The 23,182-nt window shown below is 40.9% G+C and overlaps 2 protein-coding genes across 7 annotated transcripts in view; both read left to right on the top strand.

The window, feature by feature from the left end:
* Positions 1-16,051, top strand: part of LOC123761767 (glutamic acid-rich protein) — an 85,303-nt gene extending 69,252 nt beyond the window's left edge. For all 5 annotated transcript variants that reach the window (XM_045747953.2, XM_045747958.2, XM_045747952.2 and 2 more), the window contains exon 9: positions 12,048-16,051. In XM_045747953.2, coding sequence (XP_045603909.1) covers positions 12,048-12,301 — 254 coding nt within the window. In that variant the 3' untranslated portion in view covers positions 12,302-16,051. The remainder of the gene's footprint in view (positions 1-12,047) is intronic.
* A 3,349-nt stretch (positions 16,052-19,400) lies between these two features.
* LOC138368168 (prohormone-1-like) overlaps positions 19,401-23,182 on the top strand; it is an 85,458-nt gene continuing 81,676 nt past the window's right edge. For both annotated transcript variants that reach the window (XM_069330529.1, XM_069330528.1), the window contains exon 1: positions 19,401-19,553. The gene's annotated coding sequence lies outside the window, so the exon portion shown is untranslated. The remainder of the gene's footprint in view (positions 19,554-23,182) is intronic.

The following is a 23,182-nucleotide window of genomic DNA, read 5'->3' as shown; positions in this document are numbered from 1 at the left end:
CAGGCGCCCCGAAGTGGACCTCTTCGCGTCGGCGTGGTCGCAGCGTCTTCCCGTTTATGCGGCGCCCTTCCCCGATTGCGAGGCCGTCGGGGTCGATGCCTTTCGGCTAGACTGGTCGAGGTGGGGGTTCCTGTACCTCTTTCCCCCGGTTCGGCTGTTGCTCCAGGTCCTGACTCGCTTAGAGACTTACCGGGGGAGAGTTGTCCTTCTGGCCCCTTGGTGGCCGGCCCAGCCTTGGTTTCAGGCGCTGGTTGCTCGGTGTCCGAACCCGAGGGTTTTCCCGCGGCTCCGCCTCTTCCAGCAGATCGGGCCGGTACGTCACGTAGCTGGTTCGATCTTCTCCTCGAGTCTTCGCGTATGGTTTTTTTGACTCGAGTCTATCATCATCGCTGGTGATCAGGTGGCCTCCTTGTTGGTGTCCCACCTGAGGGCTTCTTCTCGGCGGCAGTATGAAGTTTCCTGGCGGTCCTTCCGTTTCTTTTTGCGTCTTCGTCGTGTTAGCTCCTTGTCTGTTCGGGTGGTCTTGTCCTTCCTCTCGTGGTTGTTTCAGGACCGTCATCTTATGCCTAACACTGTCGCTTCGTATCGTGCGGCGCTGGCGGAGCCGCTTCAGCTTGCTTTCGGTATCGGTGTTACGTCTGCGCCGTTTCTCAAGCTGTCTCGTGCATTGTTTCACCTCCGGCCTGCTCATGCGTCGCCTGAGCCGTCCTGGTCTTTGGACAGAGTGCTCGCTTTCCTTTCATCTCCTCGTTTCGTTGTGGCCCCTTCGGTCCAAGATTGTTTTTCCAAGGCACTTTTCTTGTTGGCTTTGGCCTCTGGGGGTCGGGTAGGGAAGCTTCATGCTCTCCTCCGGCGCAGGGGTTTCTGCTCTTTTGGTCGTGGTGATAGTTTTGTTCGTTTGCAGCCGTCTCCTTCTTTTCTGGCGAAGAATGAGACTGCTGCGTTCCGGAGGGGTCCATGGGTGGTTGATGCTTGGTTGGTCAGGCCGGGGGTGCATCATGTTTTGTGTCCGGTTGCGGCGCTTCGCCGTTATTTGCGCGCCACAGCTTCTGTGTCCGGGGACGCGCTGTGGGTTGATCCGGTTTCCCTTCTTACCTGTTCGCGGGTTCGGGTCTCTCAGGTCGTCCGCAGGGTTATTAGGTCCAGCCAGCCTGCGGTCTATCCCCGTGCCCATGACGTTCGTAAGTTCGCGGCTCTTGCTGCCGTCTTTGGGAATATGTCTTGGTCTGATATTCGGGCGCGGGGATTTTGGCGGTCGAACAGGGTCCTGGCTGCGCGTTACCTTGTGAATGTCCCTGGGCCTCGTCGGGCCTGTGTTGCTTTGGGTCGGCGGTTGCAGCCAGTTGTCTCGGCTTCGAGTTGAGGGGTGAGCGACGACCGCCTCCCGGGTAAGTCCCTCTTTTTCTGTCTGTGGGTAGTTAGCTCCGGGGAGCCGACGGGGCTCCCCCCAGAAAACCAGCGTTGAATGTAATGAAACGCCATTTTCTGGGTGAGTCCCGGAGGCTCCCCGGCATCCCTCCCTCCCTCCGGTCGGCGGTTTTTCGCGTTTTTGACATCCAGCCTCAAGAACTGAGGTGTGGGTAGCCGGCGCGGGGGGTCTGGGGCTCCCCCTTCCCCCTCCCGGGGAGGGGGGAGCTGCGCAGACAGCGGCGCGGCAGTGTGTGACGTCACACTAGTTTGCTTGTTTTCGGTTGGGGAGTTCTATCCACTAGTTCGGTTTTAGGTAGCAATTTTAACCAGAATAGGGGTTTGTTTTGGGGCGCTTACCTTTCTGGGTGCCTGTTCCGGTCGATGGCAGACATAGAATGCTTCCAACTACACGGGGGGCTTCTATAGGCCATTGCTCCCCTTGCCTCTCTGAGGGGGCCCGGTTCTGGCCGTGGTCCCCGGTAGGCCTAAGAACTCCATACACATGACTGATGCCAAAGTCTGACATTAGCATATCAGCCTGGGATAGCTCCGGGGAGCCTCCGGGACTCACCCAGAAAATGGCGTTTCATTACATTCAACGCTGGTTTTTTTCCTACAAAAACGTCAATGCTTTGCAACATCTCAGTAGTCATCCTTTTATATCCCAGCATCATTAGCATCTTTAAACAAGAACAACATAATTTATGTGCATCGTCGGAGGCGTCTAAGAATGTGCAAGAAGCAGCGCGACCCCACCATGTGGTGTTGACGTTACTCAAACCAGCGTTCGTCATAAGGGACGATTTGACGCCGATCGGGCCGTTCGTTACCCAAAATATTCGTCTTTTGGGGCAATCGTTATGCGAGGTACCACTGTATATATATATATATATATATATATATTAGTATATTTTGGTAGCAGTCTTTCCTGTAGACATATATTATTAAATATGACCGAAAAAGTAAGATTAATAATTCTAACACGAATTTTCTCAATCTTTCGTACATTTCTTTTCACTGTTGGAGGAAATCAAAAATCAATTCTCCAAAATTCATTTTTATTTCTAGTCTGACGCGACACAAGCGCGTTTCGTAAAACTTATTACATTTTCAAAGACTTTAGTTTACAAATACACAACTGAATAGAACTTACGCATCTCCGATTTTATATCTGCATTTGAGAGAGGTGGATGGGGTGAGGTGGCATTATTAGAGTATTAATTTCATCAACACAAGACAGAACAAGAGGTGGTATTAATAGGGTATTAATTTCATCAACACAAGACAGAACACGAAACAATGGGTATTGAATAGAAGTGATTGTAGAAAGCCTATTGGTCCATATTTCTTGATGCTTCTATATTGGAGCGGAGTCTTGAGGTGGGTAGAATATAGTTGTGCATTAATTGGCTGTTGATTGCTGGTGTTGACTTCTTGATGTGTAGTGCCTCGCAAACGTCAAGCCGCCTGCTATCGCTGTATCTATCGATGACTTCTGTGTTGTTTACTAGGATTTCTCTGGCGATGGTTTGGTTGTGGGAAGAGATTATATGTTCCTTAATGGAGCCCTGTTGCTTATGCATCGTTAAATGCCTAGAAAGAGATGTTGTTGTCTTGCCTATATACTGGGTTTTTTGGAGCTAACAGTCCCCAAGAGGGCATTTGAAGGCATAGACGACGTTAGTCTCTTTTAAAGCGTTCTGTTTTGTGTCTGGAGAGTTTCTCATGAGTAGGCTGGCCGTTTTTCTGGTTTTATAGTAAATTGTCAGTTGTATCTTCTGATTTTTGTCTGTAGGGATAACGTTTCTATTAACAATATCTTTCAGGACCCTTTCCTCTGTTTTATGAGCTGTGGAAAAGAAGTTCCTGTAAAATAGTCTAATAGGGGGTATAGGTGTTGTGTTAGTTGTCTCTTCAGAGGTTGCATGGCGTTTCACTTTCCTTCTTATGATGTCTTCCACGAAACCATTGGAGAAGCCGTTGTTGACTAGGACCTGCCTTACCCTACAGAGTTCTTCGTCGACTTGCTTCCATTCTGAGCTGTGGCTGAGAGCACGGTCGACATATGCGTTAACAACACTCCTCTTGTACCTGTCTGGGCAGTCGCTGTTGGCATTTAGGCACATTCCTATGTTCGTTTCCTTAGTGTAGACTGCAGTGTGGAAACCTCCGCTCTTTTCCATGACTGTTACATCTAGAAAGGGCAGCTTCCCATCCTTTTCCATCTCGTAAGTGAAACGCAGCACGGAACTCTGCTCAAATGCCTCCTTCAGCTCCTGCAGATGTCTGACATCAGGTACCTGTGTAAAAATGTCGTCAACATACCTGGAATATATGGCCGGTTTCAAGTTCATGTTGACTAAGACTTTTTGCTCGATGGTACCCATGTAGAAGTTTGCAAACAGGACACCTAGGGGAGAACCCATGGCGACCCCATCTACTTGCTTATACATGTGCCCATCCGGGCTCAAGAAGGGTGCCTCTTTAGTACAAGCTTGGAGTAGTTTCCTCAGAATATTTTATGGTATGTCAAGAGGAGTACAGGCTGGATCACGATACACTCTGTCGGCTATCATCCCGATTGTCTCGTCCACAGGTACGTTGGTAAACAGCGATTCTACGTCCAACGAGGCTCTTATCCCTGTGGCCCGTGTGCCCTGCAGTAAGTCAACAAATTCCTTTGGAGACTTCAGGCTGAAGGCGCAGGGAACATAAGGAGTCAGCAGGCCGTTGAGTCGCTTCGCCAGTCTGTACGTGGGTGTGGGTATCTGGCTAATGATTGGCCGAAGTGGGTTTCCAGGCTTGTGTGTCTTGACCTTTCCATACGCATATCCAGGTTTATATTCCCCAATGATCTTTGGCAGGTGGAGTCCGGATTTCTTGGCGTTCACAGTTTCGATCAGTTTGTTGACCTTTGCTTTTAATTCGGCTGTAGTGTCCTTCGTTACCCTTTGGAACTTAGTTTGGTCAGAGAGTATGATGTTCATTTTCGCCAGATATTCGTCTTTTTTAAGAATGACATATATTGGCGACTTGTCACCTCTCCTGACAACTATCTCCTTGTTCTCACGAAGGCTTTTAGCTGCCGCTTTGAGCTCGGGGGACAGTATGGTGCTTCTGTAATTGCCTCGATTCTTTCCTCCTTCTGCAATAAGTTCTGCTTGTAAGGTATCTTTGGTAGTGACCTTCTTTTGTGTCTCGAGGTCGAATATGTCGTCCAACAGGATTTCCAACTCTACTTTCCGGGCCATTTCACTCGGTCTGGACATAACATGACAGTTTATGCCCAGATTTAGGAGAGTGACTTGGTCCGCAGTGAGGTTAATTCCTGCAAGGTTCAGGAAGCCATCTCTTGGTCGTGGAATTGCCATAGGTCCTCCATATAATGTTGTTAGTTTCTTGATAATCCTTGTTTCAGTGCTGAGGTGATGTCGGTCTGTGAGGATGTCGAGGTGTTGTTCAATGCGGGTACGGATACTTTCGTCGATGTTGCTATTTCTCCACTCGTTTGTAGCATGAAGTAGTTGCGTTTTGTTGTCTTTGATTTCATTCTCTGCCTTGTATATCTGTTAACGAATCAGATCCTGGCGATATTTTATCGTGAAGGCTTGATTCCTTGCTGCTGGGTCGTGCGCTTTAATATTAGTATATTTTGGTAGCAGTCTTTCCTGTAGACATATATTATTAAATATGACCGAAAAAGTAAGATTAATAATTCTAACCCGAATTTTCTCAATCTTTCGTACATTTCTTTTCACTGTTGGAGGTAAATCAAAAATCAATTCTCCAAAATTCATTTTTATTTCTAGTCTGACGCGACACAAGCGCGTTTCGTAAAACTTATTACATTTTCAAAGACTTTAGTTTACAAATACACAACTGAATAGAACTTACGCATCTCTGATTTTATATCTACATTTGAGAGAGGTGGCATTAATAGGGTATTAATTTCATCAACACAAGACAGAACAAGAGGTGGTATTAATAGGGTATTAATTTCATCAACACAAGACAGAACACGAAACAATGGGTATTGAATAGAAGTGATTGTAGAAAGCCTATTGGTCCATATTTCTTGATGCTTCTATATTGGAGCGGAGTCTTGAGGTGGGTAGAATATAGTTGTGCATTAATTGGCTGTATTAATTAATTTAATAATATATGTCTACAGGAAAGACTGCTACCAAAATATACTAATATTAAAGCGCACGACCCAGCAGCAAGGAATCAAGCCTTCACGATAAAATATCGCCAGGATCTGATTCGTGATCAGATATACAAGGCAGAGAATGAAATCAAAGACAACAAAACGCAACTACTTCATGCTACAAACGAGTGGAGAAATAGCAACATCGACGAAAGTATCCGTACCCGCATTGAACAACACCTCGACATCCTCACAGACCGACATCACCTCAGCACTGAAACAAGGATTATCAAGAAACTAACAACATTATATGGAGGACCTATGGCAATTCCACGACCAAGAGATGGCTTCCTGAACCTTGCAGGAATTAACCTCACTGAGGACCAAGTCACTCTCCTAAATCTGGGCATAAACTGTCATGTTATGTCCAGACCGAGTGAAATGGCCGGAAAGTAGAGTTGGAAATCCTGTTGGACGACATATTCGACCTCGAGACACAAAAGAAGGTCACTACCAAAGATACCTTACAAGCAGAACTTATTGCAGAAGGAGGAAAGAATCGAGGCAATTACAGAAGCACCATACTGTCCCCCGAGCTCAAAGCGGCAGCTAAAAGCCTTCGTGAGAACAAGGAGATAGTTGTCAGGAGAGGTGACAAGTCGCCAATATATGTCATTCTTAAAAAAGACGAATATCTGGCGAAAATGAACATCATACTCTCTGACCAAACTAAGTTCCAAAGGGTAACGAAGGACACTACAGCCGAATTAAAAGCAAAGGTCAACAAACTGATCGAAACTGTGAATGCCAAGAAATCCGGACTCCACCTGCCAAAGATCATTGGGGAATATAAACCTGGATATGCGTATGGAAATGTCAAGACACACAAGCCTGGAAACCCACTTCGGCCAATCATTAGCCAGATACCCACACCCACGTACAGACTGGCGAAGCGACTCAACGGCCTGCTGACTCCTTATGTTCCTTGCGCCTTCAGCCTGAAGTCTCCAAAGGAATTTGTTGACTTACTGCGGGGCACACGGGCCACAGGGATAAGAGCCTCGTTGGACGTAGAATCGCTGTTTACCAACATACCTGTGGACGAGACAATCGGGATGATAGCCGACAGAGTGTATCGTGATCCAGCCTGTACTCCTGTTGACATACCAGAAAATATTCTGAGGAAACTACTCCAAGCTTGTACTAAAAAGGCACCCTTCTTGAGCCCGGATGGGCACATGTATAAGCAAGTAGATGGGGTCGCCATGGGTTCTCCCCTAGGTGTCCTGTTTGCAAACTTCTACATGGGTACCATCGAGCAAAAAGTCTTAGTCGACATGAACTTGAAACCGGCCATATACTGCAGGTATGTTGACGACATTTTTACACAGGTACCTGATGTCAGACATCTGCCGGAGCTGAAGGAGGCATTTGAGCAGAGTTCCGTGCTGCATTTCACTTACGAGATGGAAAAGGATGGGAAGCTGCCCTTTCTAGATGTAACAGTCATGGGAAAGAGCGGAGGTTTCCACACTGCAGTCTACACTAAGGAAATGAACATAGGAATGTGCCTAAATGCCAACAGCGACTGCCCAGACAGGTACAAGAGGAGTGTTGTTAACGCATATGTCGACCGTGCTCTCAGCCACAGCTCAGAATGGAAGCAAGTCGACGAAGAACTCTGTAGGGTAAGGCAGGTCCTAGTCAACAACGGCTTCTCCAATGGTTTCGTGGAAGACATCATAAGAAGGAAAGTGAAACGCCATGCAACCTCTGAAGAGACAACTAACACAACACCTATACCCCCTATTAGACTATTTTACAGGAACTTCTTTTCCACAGCTCATAAAACAGAGGAAAGGGTCCTGAAAGATATTGTTAATAGAAACGTTATCCCTACAGACAAAAATCAGAAGATACAACTGACAATTTACTATAAAACCAGAAAAACGGCCAGCCTACTCATGAGAAACTCTCCAGACACAAAACAGAACACTTTAAGAGAGACTAACGTCGTCTATGCCTTCAAATGCCCTCTTGGGGACTGTAAGCTCCAAAAAACCCAGTATATAGGCAAGACAACAACATCTCTTTCTAGGCGTTTAACGATGCATAAGCAACAGGGCTCCATTAAGGAACATATAATCTCTTCCCACAACCAAACCATCGCCAGAGAAATCCTAGTAAAAACACAGAAATCATCGATAGATACAGCGATAGCAGGCGGCTTGACATTTGCGAGGCACTACACATCAAGAAGTCAACACCAGCAATCAACAGCCAATTAATGCACAACTATATTCTACCCACCTCAAGACTCCCCTCCAATATAGAAGCATCAAGAAATATGGACCAATAGGCTTTCTACAATCACTTCTATTCAATACCCATTGTTTCGTGTTCTGTCTTGTGTTGATGAAATTAATACCCTATTAATACCACCTCTTGTTCTGTCTTGTGTTGATGAAATTAATACCCTATTAATGCCACCTCACCCCATCCACCTCTCTCAAATGTAGATATAAAATCGGAGATGCGTAAGTTCTATTCAGTTGTGTATTTGTAAACTAAAGTCTTTGAAAATGTAATAAGTTTTACGAAACGTGCTTGTGTCGCGTCAGACTAGAAATAAAAATGAATTTTGGAGAATTGATTTTTGATTTACCTCCAACAGTGAAAAGAAATGTAGGAAAGATTAAGAAAATTTGTGTTAGAAATATTAATCTTACTTTTTCGGTCATATTTAATATATATATATATATATATATATATATATATATATATATATATATATATATATATATATATATATATATATATATATGTGTGTGTGTGTGGAAAATCCACAGAGAAATATGAAATGAGGTGAACGTTTCGGCTTTGTTAAAGCCTTTGTCAACACCAGACTGACTAAGGAGAAGGGAGAAGGGGGATATATAGGCCGACACCTGACCAACCCATCCCTAGGGTTGGTCAGGTGTAATTAACCAAAAACAGGTATAGCTTAGCTTAGAATGGTCAAAGAGGATTAAGTGGTCAGAGAATAAGGATGAAAGATTAAAGAAAAGCCTCATGAACACACAATATATGAATATATGTATATATCCCCCTTCTCCCTTCTCCTTAGTCAGTCTGGTGTTGACAAAGGCTTTAACAAAGCCAAAACGTTCACCTCATTTCATATTTCTCTGTGGATTTTCCGCATAAAATGATCAGTGTTTTGTGATCGTCAATTGCATATATATATATATATATATATATTGGTGTATACTGGCAGCAGGTTTTCTTTCAAACATGTTTCATTGAATATGACCGCATATTCTGTATTTATTATTTTCTGGTTTAGGGCTTCTATCCCTCTAACTATTTTCTTAGCATCAGGGCTTAATAGAAATAGGAGTTCTCCAAAACTCATTTTCGTACTTTTAAGGTGAAGAAAAGAAGTGATTTACTATAGAGTGTATTACACTTATTTGTATAATTTGCACGACGTTTCGAACCTCCATGGTTCATTCTCAAGTGAACAGATCTTACAATACTAGTTGATTTTATACCCGCATTAGGTCAGGTGATAATACAATGAAGGTGAAAACATGGGGGGATACATAAGGGATAAACATAGGGGCTGCAGAAGGCTTATTGGCCCATACGAGGCATCTCCTATCTAAACACAAAGATTAATCCAGTGTAATTGGCCTGTTATGTTGGACATTGTCTTCTGTGTTGGCATCGATATGTTCTTGTCTTGTCCTTACTCTCATGGTGGGTAGAGTAAATAGTTCCGTGATTTGGGTGTTCATGGTAGGTCGCTCTATTCTTATGTGAATTGCCTCAAGAATTTGTAATCTTCTTGAATCTTGGGTTTTGTCTATTATGCAAGTATTCTTGTTCAACATTTCTCTTGTTAGAGTAATGTCATGGGCTTGTCTCATGTGATTCCTAGGGGCACCAGATTGAAGATGGCATGTCAAACGCCTCGTCAGCTTGGTCGACGTCATACCTATGTACTTACATTGAAGGTTACATCCTTCGTGGGGGCAAGTGTACATGTATACAACGCTTGACTGCTGTAGAGGGTTCTCCGTCGGCTTCGGGCTGTTTTTGATAAGGAGTTCGGAAGTCTTCTTGGTTTTGTAGAATATTATCAGGTATATAATAAATCCACTGGGGTCCCTGATAATATTCTACAAAACCAAGAAGACTTCCGAACTCCTTATCAAAAACAGCCCGAAGCCGACGGAGAACCCTCTACAGCAGTCAAGCGTTGTATACATGTACACTTGCCCCCACGAAGGATGTAACCTTCAATGTAAGTACATAGGTATGACGTCGACCAAGCTGACGAGGCGTTTGACATGCCATCTTCAATCTGGTGCCCCTAGGAATCACATGAGACAAGCCCATGACATTACTCTAACAAGAGAAATGTTGAACAAGAATACTTGCATAATAGACAAAACCCAAGATTCAAGAAGATTACAAATTCTTGAGGCAATTCACATAAGAATAGAGCGACCTACCATGAACACCCAAATCACGGAACTATTTACTCTACCCACCATGAGAGTAAGGACAAGACAAGAACATATCGATGCCAACACAGAAGACAATGTCCAACATAACAGGCCAATTACACTGGATTAATCTTTGTGTTTAGATAGGAGATGCCTCGTATGGGCCAATAAGCCTTCTGCAGCCCCTATGTTTATCCCTTACGTATCCCCCCATGTTTTCACCTTCATTGTATTATCACCTGACCTAATGCGGGTATAAAATCAACTAGTATTGTAAGATCTGTTCACTTGAGAATGAACCATGGAGGTTCGAAACGTCGTGCAAATTATACAAATAAGTGTAATACACACTATAGTAAATCACTTCTTTTCTTCACCTTAAAAGTACGAAAATGAGTTTTGGAGAACTCCTATTTCTATTAAGCCCTGATGCTAAGAAAATAGTTAGAGGGATAGAAGCCCTAAACCAGAAAATAATAAATACAGAATATGCGGTCATATTCAATGAAACACACATATATATATATATATATATATATATATGTCGTACCTAATAGCCAGAACGCACTTCTCAGCCTACTATTCAAGGCCCGATTTGCCTAATAAGCCAAGTTTTCATGAATTAATGTTTTTTCGTCTACCTAACCTACCTAACCTAACCTAACCTAGCTTTTTTTGGCTACCTAACCTAACCTTACCTATAAATATAGGTTAGGTTAGGTTAGGTAGGGTTGGTTAGGTTCGGTCATATATCTACGTTAATTTTAACTCCAATAAAAAAATTTGACCTCATACATAGAGAAAAGGGTAGCTTTATCATTTCATAAAAAAAAAATTATAGTAAATATATTAATTCAGGAAAACTTGGCTTATTAGGCAATTCGGGCCTTGAATAGTAGGCTGAGAAGTGAGTTCTGGCTACTAGGTACGACATATATATATATATATATATATATATATATATATATATATATATATATATATATATATATATAAATAAAATCCACTGGCGTTCTGAAGTGACGCGAACCTGTGACAAAGGCATTGCCAGCCGCTGTACCACCACTTACTTGTTAAAAGTCATACAACTTGATTTCTACTGAAATTACAGGAAGACTGGAGGCCTCTCTTGAAGCCAGTCTAAGTTTTATGTATGACCCCCAAGCACTCTGGTGCAGGCAAAGTAGTTCAACATCGTACGCCCTAACTTCAGATACACACAGAAAATCACACTAACATGATACATTATACATCAATGAGAAAATCCACTGGGGTTCTAAGGTGACGCGAACAAACGACCAGCCAGCTGCCAGCCATTGTGGTGGTACAGTGGTAGTGTGTGTGTGTGTGTGTGTGACTGACAATGCCTTGATCACAGATTCACATCACCTCAGAGCCCCAGTGGATTTTCTTATTAATAGCAATGTAAATATCTGAGCTACACTACCAATTAGACCATAGAACCCTACTTATGTTACAAGGTCATTTGAAAATTAATTTTTATGGTGGGATGTTCAGTAACATGGAACCCATTGGTGTAAATTATCCTTGGTGGACTATATACACTGACTATAAGAGCAACTGAGGTACCATTTAAAAATTTTTTTACACTTATTGATCTATTTTGTCAGCTTGATTTATTGTGCATTTTATTATCAATGAAAGCTTATTTTTCAATACATACAATATTTGTATTATTACAAATTATAAGAGTTTATTGAATGAAACTAATGACTATATTCTGATAAAGTTTTTAACAATTCTATACAGCTCAGTTATTTTTTTTGTATTTATTTATTAACTAGAAGATATAGTGGATTTTGTAGCACTATTGGTGTGTATATGATATATTGGATAGGTATATTCTCACAAACCGCCAACACACACACACACACACAATTAGTGGCCTACTATATAATTCACTATGAACATTTAAATGCAAGTTTTAAAGTGTAACCAATCTCTTTTTTCTGCAGATGGGATAATATATTTGTATGATAAATTTCTTCCATATCTTCGAAAAGTACTAGAAATTGCTGGAAAACCATATAATTTAGATGGCTCCTCCCAATGCAGCAGTGAAGGTGAAGGAAAAGATGCTGCAGATAAAGAGTGTGATATTGATGACATGACCAGTAAGTGTGCAGAGGAAGAAATGGTAGATAACCCAGACAGCGTTGGTCTTGGTTGTCATCATTCAGGTGTTAAACAAGTGGAGAAATCTTCATGACCAGTAACTGAAGAGTGTTAAACAAGTGGAGAAATCTTCATGACCAGTAACTGAAGAGTGTTAAACAAGTGGAGAAATCTTCATGACCAGTAACTGAAGAGTGTTAAACAAGTGGAGAAATCTTCATGACCAGTAACTGAAGAGTGTTAAACAAGTGGAGAAATCTTCATGACCAGTAACTAAAGAGTGTTAAACAAGTGGAGAAATCTTCATGACCAGTAACTAAAGAGATCATTGTGAGTTCCCAAATTTAACAGAATCAACTTATATTCAAAATTAAGGTTAAAAATATACTTACCTTTGAAGTACAGTATATTAAATCATGTGTTCTATTTATGGGAAGTAAACATATTATTTAAATTCCTTATTTGTTTAATCATAATATGTTCTTAATATATACAGTACTGTATATACTGGTAAACAATAAATATTCTGTACAATATTTGTATATTTTAGGGGTATTCAGGTTGCTATTAACCACTCTGCTGCTCCAATATTAATACTGTTAAGAATCAGTCTCATTACTTCACCAGCATCAATCTCATTACTTCACCAGCATCAATCTCATTACTTCACCAGCATCAATCTCATTACCAGCGTTAATATCTTCCTCTACCCACATCCTTATCATTCCCTTACCAGCATCATTTTTACCTTAGTATCTTTCTCACTAATGATTATCATCCTCATATCAGCACCAGTGTATTTGCACTGGGCAGTTGTATTTTTTATATTTCAAAATGTATACCTTCGATGACTGATTTTTGTCATGTGAATTTGCCTTTCTTTATATTAGGGGAATGGCCTTCACTACACTATTATTTAACATATGAATCATCTTCCTTGCTAATTACTCACTTACTCACCATCTCCAAGTATTTAAAGATGCTCAAAGGAGCACTTGAAACATTTGTTTTATTCTTCCATGTGAGTGGAGTGCTGTAGTTGTTCCTTGTTCTTACTGTAGCGGCTTGCACATTTGCTCTTACTGTAGAGGCTTGCACATTTGCTCTTACTGTAGAGGCTTGCACATTTGCTCTTACTGTAGAGGCTTGCACATTTGCTCTTACTGTAGAGGCTTGCATATTTGCTCTTACTGTAGTGGTTTGCACATTTGCTCTTACTGTAGAGGCTTGCACATTTGCTCTTACTGTAGAGGCTTGCACATTTGCTCTTACTGTAGTGGTTTGCACATTTGCTCTTACTGTAGAGGCTTGCACATTTGCTCTTACTGTAGAGGCTTGCACATTTGCTCTTACTGTAGAGGCTTGCACATTTGCTCTTACTGTAGAGGCTTGCACATTTGCTCTTACTGTAGAGGCTTGCACATTTGCTCTTACTGTAGAGGCTTGCACATTTGCTCTTACTGTAGAGGCTTGCACATTTGCTCTTACTGTAGAGGCTTGCACATTTGCTCTTACTGTAGAGGCTTGCACATTTGCTCTTACTGTAGAGGCTTGCACATTTGCTCTTACTGTAGCAGCTTGCACATTTGCTCTTACTGTAGAGGCTTGCACATTTGCTCTTACTGTAGTGGTTTGCACATTTGCTCTTACTGTAGAGGCTTGCACATTTGCTCTTACTGTAGCAGCTTACACATTTGCTCTTACTGTAGAGGCTTGCACATTTGCTCTTACTGTAGCAGCTTACACATTTGCTCTTACTGTAGAGGCTTGCACATTTGCTCTTACTGTAGCAGCTTGTACATTTGCTCTTACTGTAGAGGCTTGCACATTTGCTCTTACTGTAGAGGCTTGCACATTTGCTCTTACTGTAGCAGCTTGCACATTTGCTCTTACTGTAGAGGCTTGCACATTTGCTCTTACTGTAGCGGCTTGCACATTTGCTCTCACTGTAGAGGCTTGCACATTTGCTCTTACTGTAGCAGCTTGCACATTTGCTCTCACTGTAGAGGCTTGCACATTTGCTCTTACTGTAGCGGCTTGCACATTTGCTCTTACTGTAGAGGCTTGCACATTTGCTCTTACTGTAGAGGCTTGCACATTTGCTCTGACTGTAGAGGCTTGCACATTTGCTCTCACTGTAGCGGCTTGCACATTTGCTCTCACTGTAGAGGCTCGTACATTTGCTCTCACTGTAGAGGCTTGCACATTTGCTCTCACTGTAGAGGCTTGCACATTTGCTCTTACTGTAGAGGCTTGCACATTTGCTCTTACTGTAGAGGCTTGCACATTTGCTCTTACTGTAGAGGCTTACACATTTGCTCTTACTGTAGCGGCTTGCACATTTCCTTTTACTGTAGAGGCTTGCACATTTGCTCTTACTGTAGAGGCTTGCACATTTGCTCTTACTGTAGAGGCTTGCACATTTGCTCTTACTGTAGAGGCTTGCACATTTGCTCTTACTGTAGTGGTTTGCACATTTGCTCTTACAGTAGAGGCTTGCACATTTGCTCTTACTGTAGAGGCTTGCACATTTGCTCTTACTGTAGTGGTTTGCACATTTGCTCTTACTGTAGAGGCTTGCACATTTGCTCTTACTGTAGTGGTTTGCACATTTGCTCTTACTGTAGAGGCTTGCACATTTGCTCTTACTGTAGTGGTTTGCACATTTGCTCTTACTGTAGAGGCTTGCACATTTGCTCTTACTGTAGTGGTTTGCACATTTGCTCTTACTGTAGAGGCTTGCACATTTGCTCTTACTGTAGTGGTTTGCACATTTGCTCTTACTGTAGAGGCTTGCACATTTGCTCTTACTGTAGTGGTTTGCATATTTGCTTTGCAATTGTGATGCCTTAAGGAGGTTGGGACAATCTGGGCAGTGTTCCCTCACACTGTTTGTCATTATACTGTAATGAACATACATTTTAATAATTCATGCCCTAACTACAATGTTAGATGTACAATCCAGCATCATTATTTATAAAGTTAAACAAGCATTGTTTATTAAAGTTTACATGGGTTAGAGATGTTGGGTTAATTTGTCTCATAGTAGTCCCTAAGTTGAAATTTTGTAAGTACAGTGTAGTGTCTTCAATAAAGTTCTCGACACTTAAATTACTGCTGGGTAGAGGTACACTGTATTTTAGACTTTAATAAAATAACAAATTATGTAAAGGATTAGCACGCACTTATATGGTTGTATCCTTGGAGAATTAATTAAGTATAATTTTGATTGCATTAAGTATCATAATTTACAGTATTTCTTCTATTCATATTGTGGTGGGTAGATAATTTTGGCTTCATTATGGAGCATAACATTAGGGAAGCCAGTTTTGGGTTGAGTTGCATGGTTTCCCCACACCATTTGTCTTAATACACTCTAAACAATAGATGAATCTAAGCATTAATTCAAAGATGTAAAATAATTTAAGGCAAATGCATTTTTGTTCTTTACACCAATGGCTTGTTTTTGATTTTGTAACAACATGTAGTTTATTTTCCTGATGTAATTTAATACTATCTAAGTAGTATTTTGAATTCTGTATGGGGAACACAATATTGAAAAGGCATGAATGAGAGTCACCAGTATTCACACAGTATGGGTGGCCCTCACACTTGTATGTGTGAAGTGTGGCTTGGCACTAAGTGGTTTAGTGTATATAATGATACATAAGAATTACAAATTACTGTATTCAAATTTTTTAATTTTGTAAAAAAAAAAAATCTTAGGAAAAGTAATGTTATGGGTGTCTATTTAATGTATACTGTAATTTGATATTGCAATAAGCATAAATATTGTATAACTGATGTGTAAATGTTCTTTGTAATAAAAGTGACCAATCATCAATGCTCTGTATCACTGCATTCCATTTTTAAACTTTTTATTTTTGGTTGTTCATGCTAGTAAAGCTTTTTCTTATGGAAGGTATGCAGTTAATATTACTCTCAATAAAAGTGTTAACTGCTACATTCTTCTTCTTCTTGATAGTAGGTGCAGTTTGCATGAAGGGTTTGTCCTCCCGATGACTGCACCAGTACAGATGTTGGTAGAGGCGTTTATGTTGAAGATGATAAGAGTTTCAAAAGTGCTTGTTGCGTTGTGCTGTAGACAGAGGAGCGGCGACTAAAACAGAGGTGGATGTTAGAGGGAGACTTGCCGCACCGTAGGGCGGTGTGTTGTGTTTATGGCGTCAGCTGATCCTTGGTGTTGCGACGAAACATTTGTTTTCTGTGTTTAGCTGTTGGTGGCGCCAGGTATAAATGTGGCGCGGGTCAGATGTGACCCAATTTGTTGGTCGATTGGAGATATTTAGCCAGTGCTTTGACTATTTGGTATTTTTCTTGTAACGAGTGGTCACCGCCTCCTAATATATGCTCGATGGTAAAGGGTATTTTAAGTGAGATAAGTTCTTGTTTGAAATTTACTCTGGCACTATAGTGTCGGAAGCAATGTAGGAGATAGTGTTCGATTGTTTCAGGCACCTGACAGTGGATGCAGAGTTCGTTGATGCTACATTAACAAAGTGTTTCCTCCTGGTGATCAGTCTCATGCGTGAGTTCTGTCAAGTACAGAGTCCTTAAGCATTGTTAACCACTAAATTGGAACAGGAATCTGATAAAAATCTGTTAATTAAGAATTTACTTCAACCACTGGATTTATTCCATGCTAAAGACACTAGCAAACATAAGTAGAACAAACAGATACAGAAATTGATGTATTATTTAAAGTACAGTAGCTGAGGTAAAGTGCCTTAAGTGGCCAAGTAATTATCAAAAGAAGGCACCAAGCTAGGGGAAACTATGTAGCACCACATTTGGCTTGACACAACACTCCTGTAATAATGAGCATTGAGCAAGACGGTAAGTGAATATTATCCCCAAAAATATGTTTCTGTTTATCTTCAGATTCTTGAGTTTTTGCTAGGGTATATGTTCAGCCTGTGACAGACTATATATGCTTCAACATTTACTGTTCCAGACATTAGTAACTATTATGATTCTCCTACAAATAACTAATTAATTGAAGAATGCTTATGGGAATGAGAGAGAGCAAGAGAATGTGTGTGTAATTACCTAAGTGTAGTTACAGAATGAGAGCTACACTCGTGGTGTCCTGTCTTCCCAGCACTCTGTCATATAACGCTTTGAGACTACTGACAGTTTTGGCCTCCACCACCACCTCGCTAATTTGTTCTAATCATCTACCACTGTTTGCAAAAGCGAATTTTCTGTTATTTCTTTGGCAGCTTTGTTTAGTTATTAAACTATGGCCATAAATTTAAAAAAACATATAATGTTGTTCTTGAAGTTCCAGGTCTTGGAAATTCTTCCCTATCAGTTTTGTCATTTCCCATAACTATTTTGTACATAGTAATCATATTTACTCTTTTTCTTCTATCTTCTAGTTTTGGCATATTTTATGCCTCTAACCTCTCCTCGTAGCTCTTGTCCTTTATTTCCGGGAGCCATTTAGTTGTATGTCTCTGCACCTTTTCCGTTTTATTGATGTGCACCTTAAGATATAGCAACCCGTTCTCGCACTTGCTTACAGTAATATTGGCTTATTTAATAAGTGCATATGTGACATACTAATTGATTGTGAATATTTTAGTTTACCTTGAAAAGCTTCATAGAAAACACCGACTTCACCTAACCTTCTTAGTATGTTAAGATATGGTAGATGCGTATGTATCTGAGTGTTACTGTGGTGGTGGGAAGTGGTAGGCATGTTTCAGCACTTGGCATAAAGGTTAAGGGTCGCGGACCGTATATTATACACTCTTAATTGTCTTGCTGAGGTCACTCCCACACTCTGACGTCACCCAGCTCCTAGTCTGGGATTGGTCCTTGTTCAGGTAGCCACTTAAAGACCTAATGTCTCGCCTTTCCTTAAGATGTCCAGCCACTCGTCCCTATAGAGTGCCAGATATAGTAAATATTTATTACTATCAGTTATTATGGAATTATTTTGGATAAATATATAAAACTTATTGCTTCTTAATTACAATTATTACTTAACCTATACCGTTGATAGGTCTTCATAGAAAACACCGACCTCACCTAACCTTCTTAGTTTGTTAAGATAAGCATCTTATTGCTTCTTAATTACAATTATTACTTAACCTATACAGTTGATAGGTTAAGTAATAATTGTAAATATGAAGCAATAAGATGCTTGTCTTAACATACTAAGAAGGTTAAGTGAGGTCGGTGTTTTCTATGAAGCTTTTCAAGGTAAACTAAAATATTCACAATCAATTAGTATGTCACATATGCACTTATTAAATAAGCCAATATTGACTAAAAGCAAGTGCGAGAACGGGTGATATAGGCACCATTCAACTGCTTTGGTTTCACAAAGGTCGTGAACAATTTCTTTAGTATTTCACCCTCCATTTATTTAAAAGCAATTCTGAAATTAGAAAGTGTATCATAGGCTCTCGCACAATATTATTTATGTGGTCGTCAGGTGACAGTTTTCGAATTAGAATCACCCTTAGATCTTTTTATCAGATTTTTTTTAAAGTTTTTTCACATAATTGTTAGGTTATGTGTAGACCTTTTTCTTCTATTCCGCATTCCATAACGTGGCATTTATTCACACTAAATTCCATTTGCCAAGTGTTGCTTCATCCACTTATTTGCCGAGGTCTTCATGAAAGACGTACGTGTGTGTGTGTGTGTGTGTGTGTGTGTGTGTGTGTGTGTGTGTGTGTGTGTGTGTGTGTGTGTGTGTGCGCGCGCGCGGGTAGGAATAGGCCGGAACACTGGCCCATCCCTAACTTGTGTACAGCAGTACACAAGTCAGGTACACTAACAGGCGGCGCAAAACAAAACGAATTATATATAGATATATGTATGTATGCAGTGTGTTCAATTGGTAGATGTAGATGTGTATGTATGTGAGTGTTACTGTGGTGGTGGGAAGTGGTAGGCATGTTTCAGCACTTGGCATAAAGGTTAAGGGTCGCGGACCGTATATTATACACTCTTAATTGTCTTGCTGAGGTCACTCCCACACTCTGACGTCACCCAGCTCCTAGTCTGGGATTGGTCCTTGTTCAGGTAGCCACTTAAAGACCTAATGTCTCGCCTTTCCTTAAGATGTCCAGCCACTCGTCCCTATAGAGTGCCAGATATACTGAATATTTATTACTATCAGTTATTATGGAATTATTTTGGATAAATATGCAATGTTTTGAGGTGTTGAGAGGCGCATGTGGCAACTGGTGGGAAGGATATAAAGGGGAGGTGACCCGCGCGGGACGAAGAACCTCTCCAGCTGCTGCTGTCCGTGTTGGTCGTCTCCCTCTGCTCTCTTCCTTTACTCGCACCAACTCAGGCCAACGGTAAGACGCCAACCACACACGTATAGCCATATTATTATATACACTCACAGGTGTGGCTCACTTTTACTCTTGAGATTTACTTCGGTTCACTTACTGGTTGGTCTTAGACTTTCGTGGTGGCCATATTAACCCTCGAGAGGTTGAAAGCCCTGAAACCCAACATTAAACTAACTCTTATGTCTGTTATTTTCTGAGTTGACAGAAGATCAATGTTGATCTTGGCTTTAATATAACGCGAGGCCGCTTATTTTACCACTTCTCTAGATTGTTTGGTAAATGTTTAGAGTTGCAGCTAAGATAGGCTTTGAAATCAGCTGGTGATTTATAATATATTGTTAGATGACAAATGAGAAGTTTAAGCTGGGTCTCATTATACTTGGCTCTGACCAGCTCCATATAATGCTGTTTCAGTAGACATCACACAAGGCCTACAGTTCATACAAATTAGTAAAAGCCCCAGAAGGCGTTAATATTTACTCTTTCCACACTCCTCTGTGCGATTTAAAAACTTAATTTATGTCTGAGATACTTAATATTAATAGTTTAACATTTGAAATGTGTAAGAAGAAGTGTTGGGTTGTAGAGCAAACGAGAGCGGGTTAGTTTATTATGAACCATATAGGCCTTTGCATTCTTTTTAGCGGTGGTTGGAACAGAGGGTTAGAGAGGCACGCTATATAGGCTTGGGAGATACAGACCCTCAATGTTCATTTTGCTAAGAAAGTTAGTGATAATAAGTTAATATATTTTCAACCGGAAAGATCTCTATCTGTACTTGTAGTTCTTTAAGCTTAGTTAATTTAGTTTTTTAAGTAATTATTTACAAAAGTGATATACAAAAGAATGTTGATAAAACTTGTGATTTGTGTAACGAGTGGCGGACATTGTCAGTCATACTTTGCTTTTGGTTTGTTGTTGGGCTAAAGGGCTTAAAACAGCAGAGGTAAATGTGTATAAGTGGGTGTGAAGGTGGCAACACTGACCAGTATGGCGTCTCCAGCAGTGGTCCCCAGGTGGGGCGGTGTAGCCTCCTCCACCAACATGTGTATGTATTTATGTATATACATACATACATACATTCACATGTATATATAAAAACTCGCGAGCCACTGATCACTAAGAACTCTTTATAATTTGGGATATAAGAATCTGCATAGGGAGTCCCACGTTTGTATTTCTTAATTAATTTGCGATGTTGAATAGGCTCACACACACAAGATTGTTTAATGCGTTATCAGTCTTAAAGGAAACTGGTTGGTGTGGTGTTAGGCTTAAGGCCTATCAACCTTTGGAGGGTTATTAAAGCCACAATAGCATACTAACTAACCAGCAAGTATACTTTATTACACACAGAAATCAGAATAGCGTTATGCATCAAATGAATCAATTCAACAAGGGCCGTGACGAAGGTTCGAACCTACCTCCGAGAGGATCCCGAACTTACGTCCCGAGAGAGGACGTAGGTTCGAATCCTCGTCATGGCCCTTGTGGATTTGTTCAAGTATACTTTAGTCCTGAACATACTCTACTACTAAAGTAAACTCAGTGTACATACACCGAGAAGCGAGGTACACCTCTCAGTGTATATATGCAACATGTATTAATTACAATTACAGTATAGTAATTTACGATAACTGATTTGCAACTATTTGAAGAAGTAGATGTAATAATGCATGTGCTTAACTAACCTTTTGACGTAGAAAATCGAAATGTTCTGTTTAATTTAGTTTTTATTTTGAGGCTTCTTAAACAATATTATTGCCCAAACCTGCTTATAATTTATTGATTTATAAAAAGTCGTTCTGAAAAAGTGGAACTTTTTCCGCTTTTCCACGAAAGAAAAATGGAAGGTTCTACAGAAAGTGGAACTAACAGTAAAATCACCAAGTGAGGTGATTCGATGAAATATCTATATGCCCAAGCTTACCAACGAGCGCTGTCGGATCTTTGATAAATAGTCTCACGACTACCTTTTGTACAGTCGTGTGGTCTAATGGTTAAGGTACCAGGTACGCCAAGGTGCATAGCGCTCCTGGCTGTCTGGGTTCGAATCCTTCTGGAATGTGGAGTTTTCAGTTGCATATTGGCCTGGGATCCATTCAGGCTTGTTCGCATTTGTGTTCCTCACGTGGCCCCATCATCGAATCATGTGAGGTGATTCGATGAATATATATATATATATATATATATATATATATATATATATATATATATATATATATATATATATATATATATATATATATATATATATATATATATATATATATATATATATATATATATATATATATGTCGTACCTAGTAGCCAGAACTCACTTTTTGGCCTACTATTCAAGGCCCGATTTGCCTAATAAGCCAAGTTTTCCTGAATTAATATATTTTTTCTAATTTTTTTCTTATGAAATGATAAAGCTACCCATTTCATTATGTTTGAGGTCATTTTTTTTTATTGGAGTTAAAATTAACGTAGATATATGACCGAACCTAACCAACCCTACCTAACCTAACCTAACCTATCTTTATAGGTTAGGTTTGGTTAGGTAGCCGAAAAAGTTAGGTTAGGTTAGGTTAGGTAGGTTAGGTAGTCGAAAAACAATTAATTCATGAAAACTTGGCTTATTAGGCAAATCGGGCCTTGCATAGTAGGCTGAGAAGTGCGTTCTGGCTACTAGGTACGACATATATATATATATATATATATATATATATATATATATATATATATATATATATATATATATATATATATATATATATATATATATATATATATATATTTATGTGTGTGTGTGTGTGTGTATAAGATGATAAACACCAGTCCACTGGCTATGAACAAGTTCAATAGACCTTTAACATTTTATACGGTTCGTGTCTAGTTGTCTGAATGTCAAATTCATTTGTTTAGTGTTAAGAGTTAATATTTATATAATTGACGAGCTGTTGCGGTCATTAGCGATAACTCTGTATGGCTCAGGGTAATAATATTTGTGATAATTGTATTATTATTTGATTCATATTGTTTACCGAAAGCCGCTGTTGTAGTGCTGTAGCACTGTTGCTCCAGGTCTCGTGGTGAGAGGTTACAGCCTCCAGGTCTGGTGGTAATATTATACACCATTATGACATAATAAGTTTTCCTACTCGAGAAAGGCATTATTATAATGGGACGTATATATATGCATGAGTTTCACCGGGACCAATCAGCCTCTCGCGGGTGATAGGATCAGCTCCACCACGTCTTGTTCATGTGTAACAAAATGTCTCGTTTATCATAGTTGGTGGCGGCGATGTTTGGTTGTATGCGCGGGAGCTGTGGGTGGACATATGTGGGGGTCGCTAGGAGGTGGCGTCTGGTGTGGAGCAGGTGTGGCTGTGGGTGTGGGGGGAGGTCCTGGGGTGTTGGGGTGTCTGGGGAGGTGCTGGGGTGTCTGGGGAGGTGCTGGGGTTGTCGGGGAGGAGCTGGGGGTGTCTGTGGAGGTGCTGGTGTGTCTGTGGAGGTGCTGGGGGTGTCTGGGGAGGTGCTGGGGGTGTCTGGGGAGGTGCTGGGGTTGTCGGGGAGGAGCTGGGGGTGTCTGGGGTTGTCGGGGAGGAGCTGGGGTTGTCGGGGAGGAGCTGGGGGTGTCTGG

This window comes from Procambarus clarkii, chromosome 24 (genome assembly GCF_040958095.1).
Source record: "Procambarus clarkii isolate CNS0578487 chromosome 24, FALCON_Pclarkii_2.0, whole genome shotgun sequence".
NCBI lineage: Eukaryota > Metazoa > Arthropoda > Malacostraca > Decapoda > Cambaridae > Procambarus > Procambarus clarkii.
Note: the sequence above shows the minus strand (reverse complement) of the source record. Positions and strands in the feature narration are given on the sequence as shown.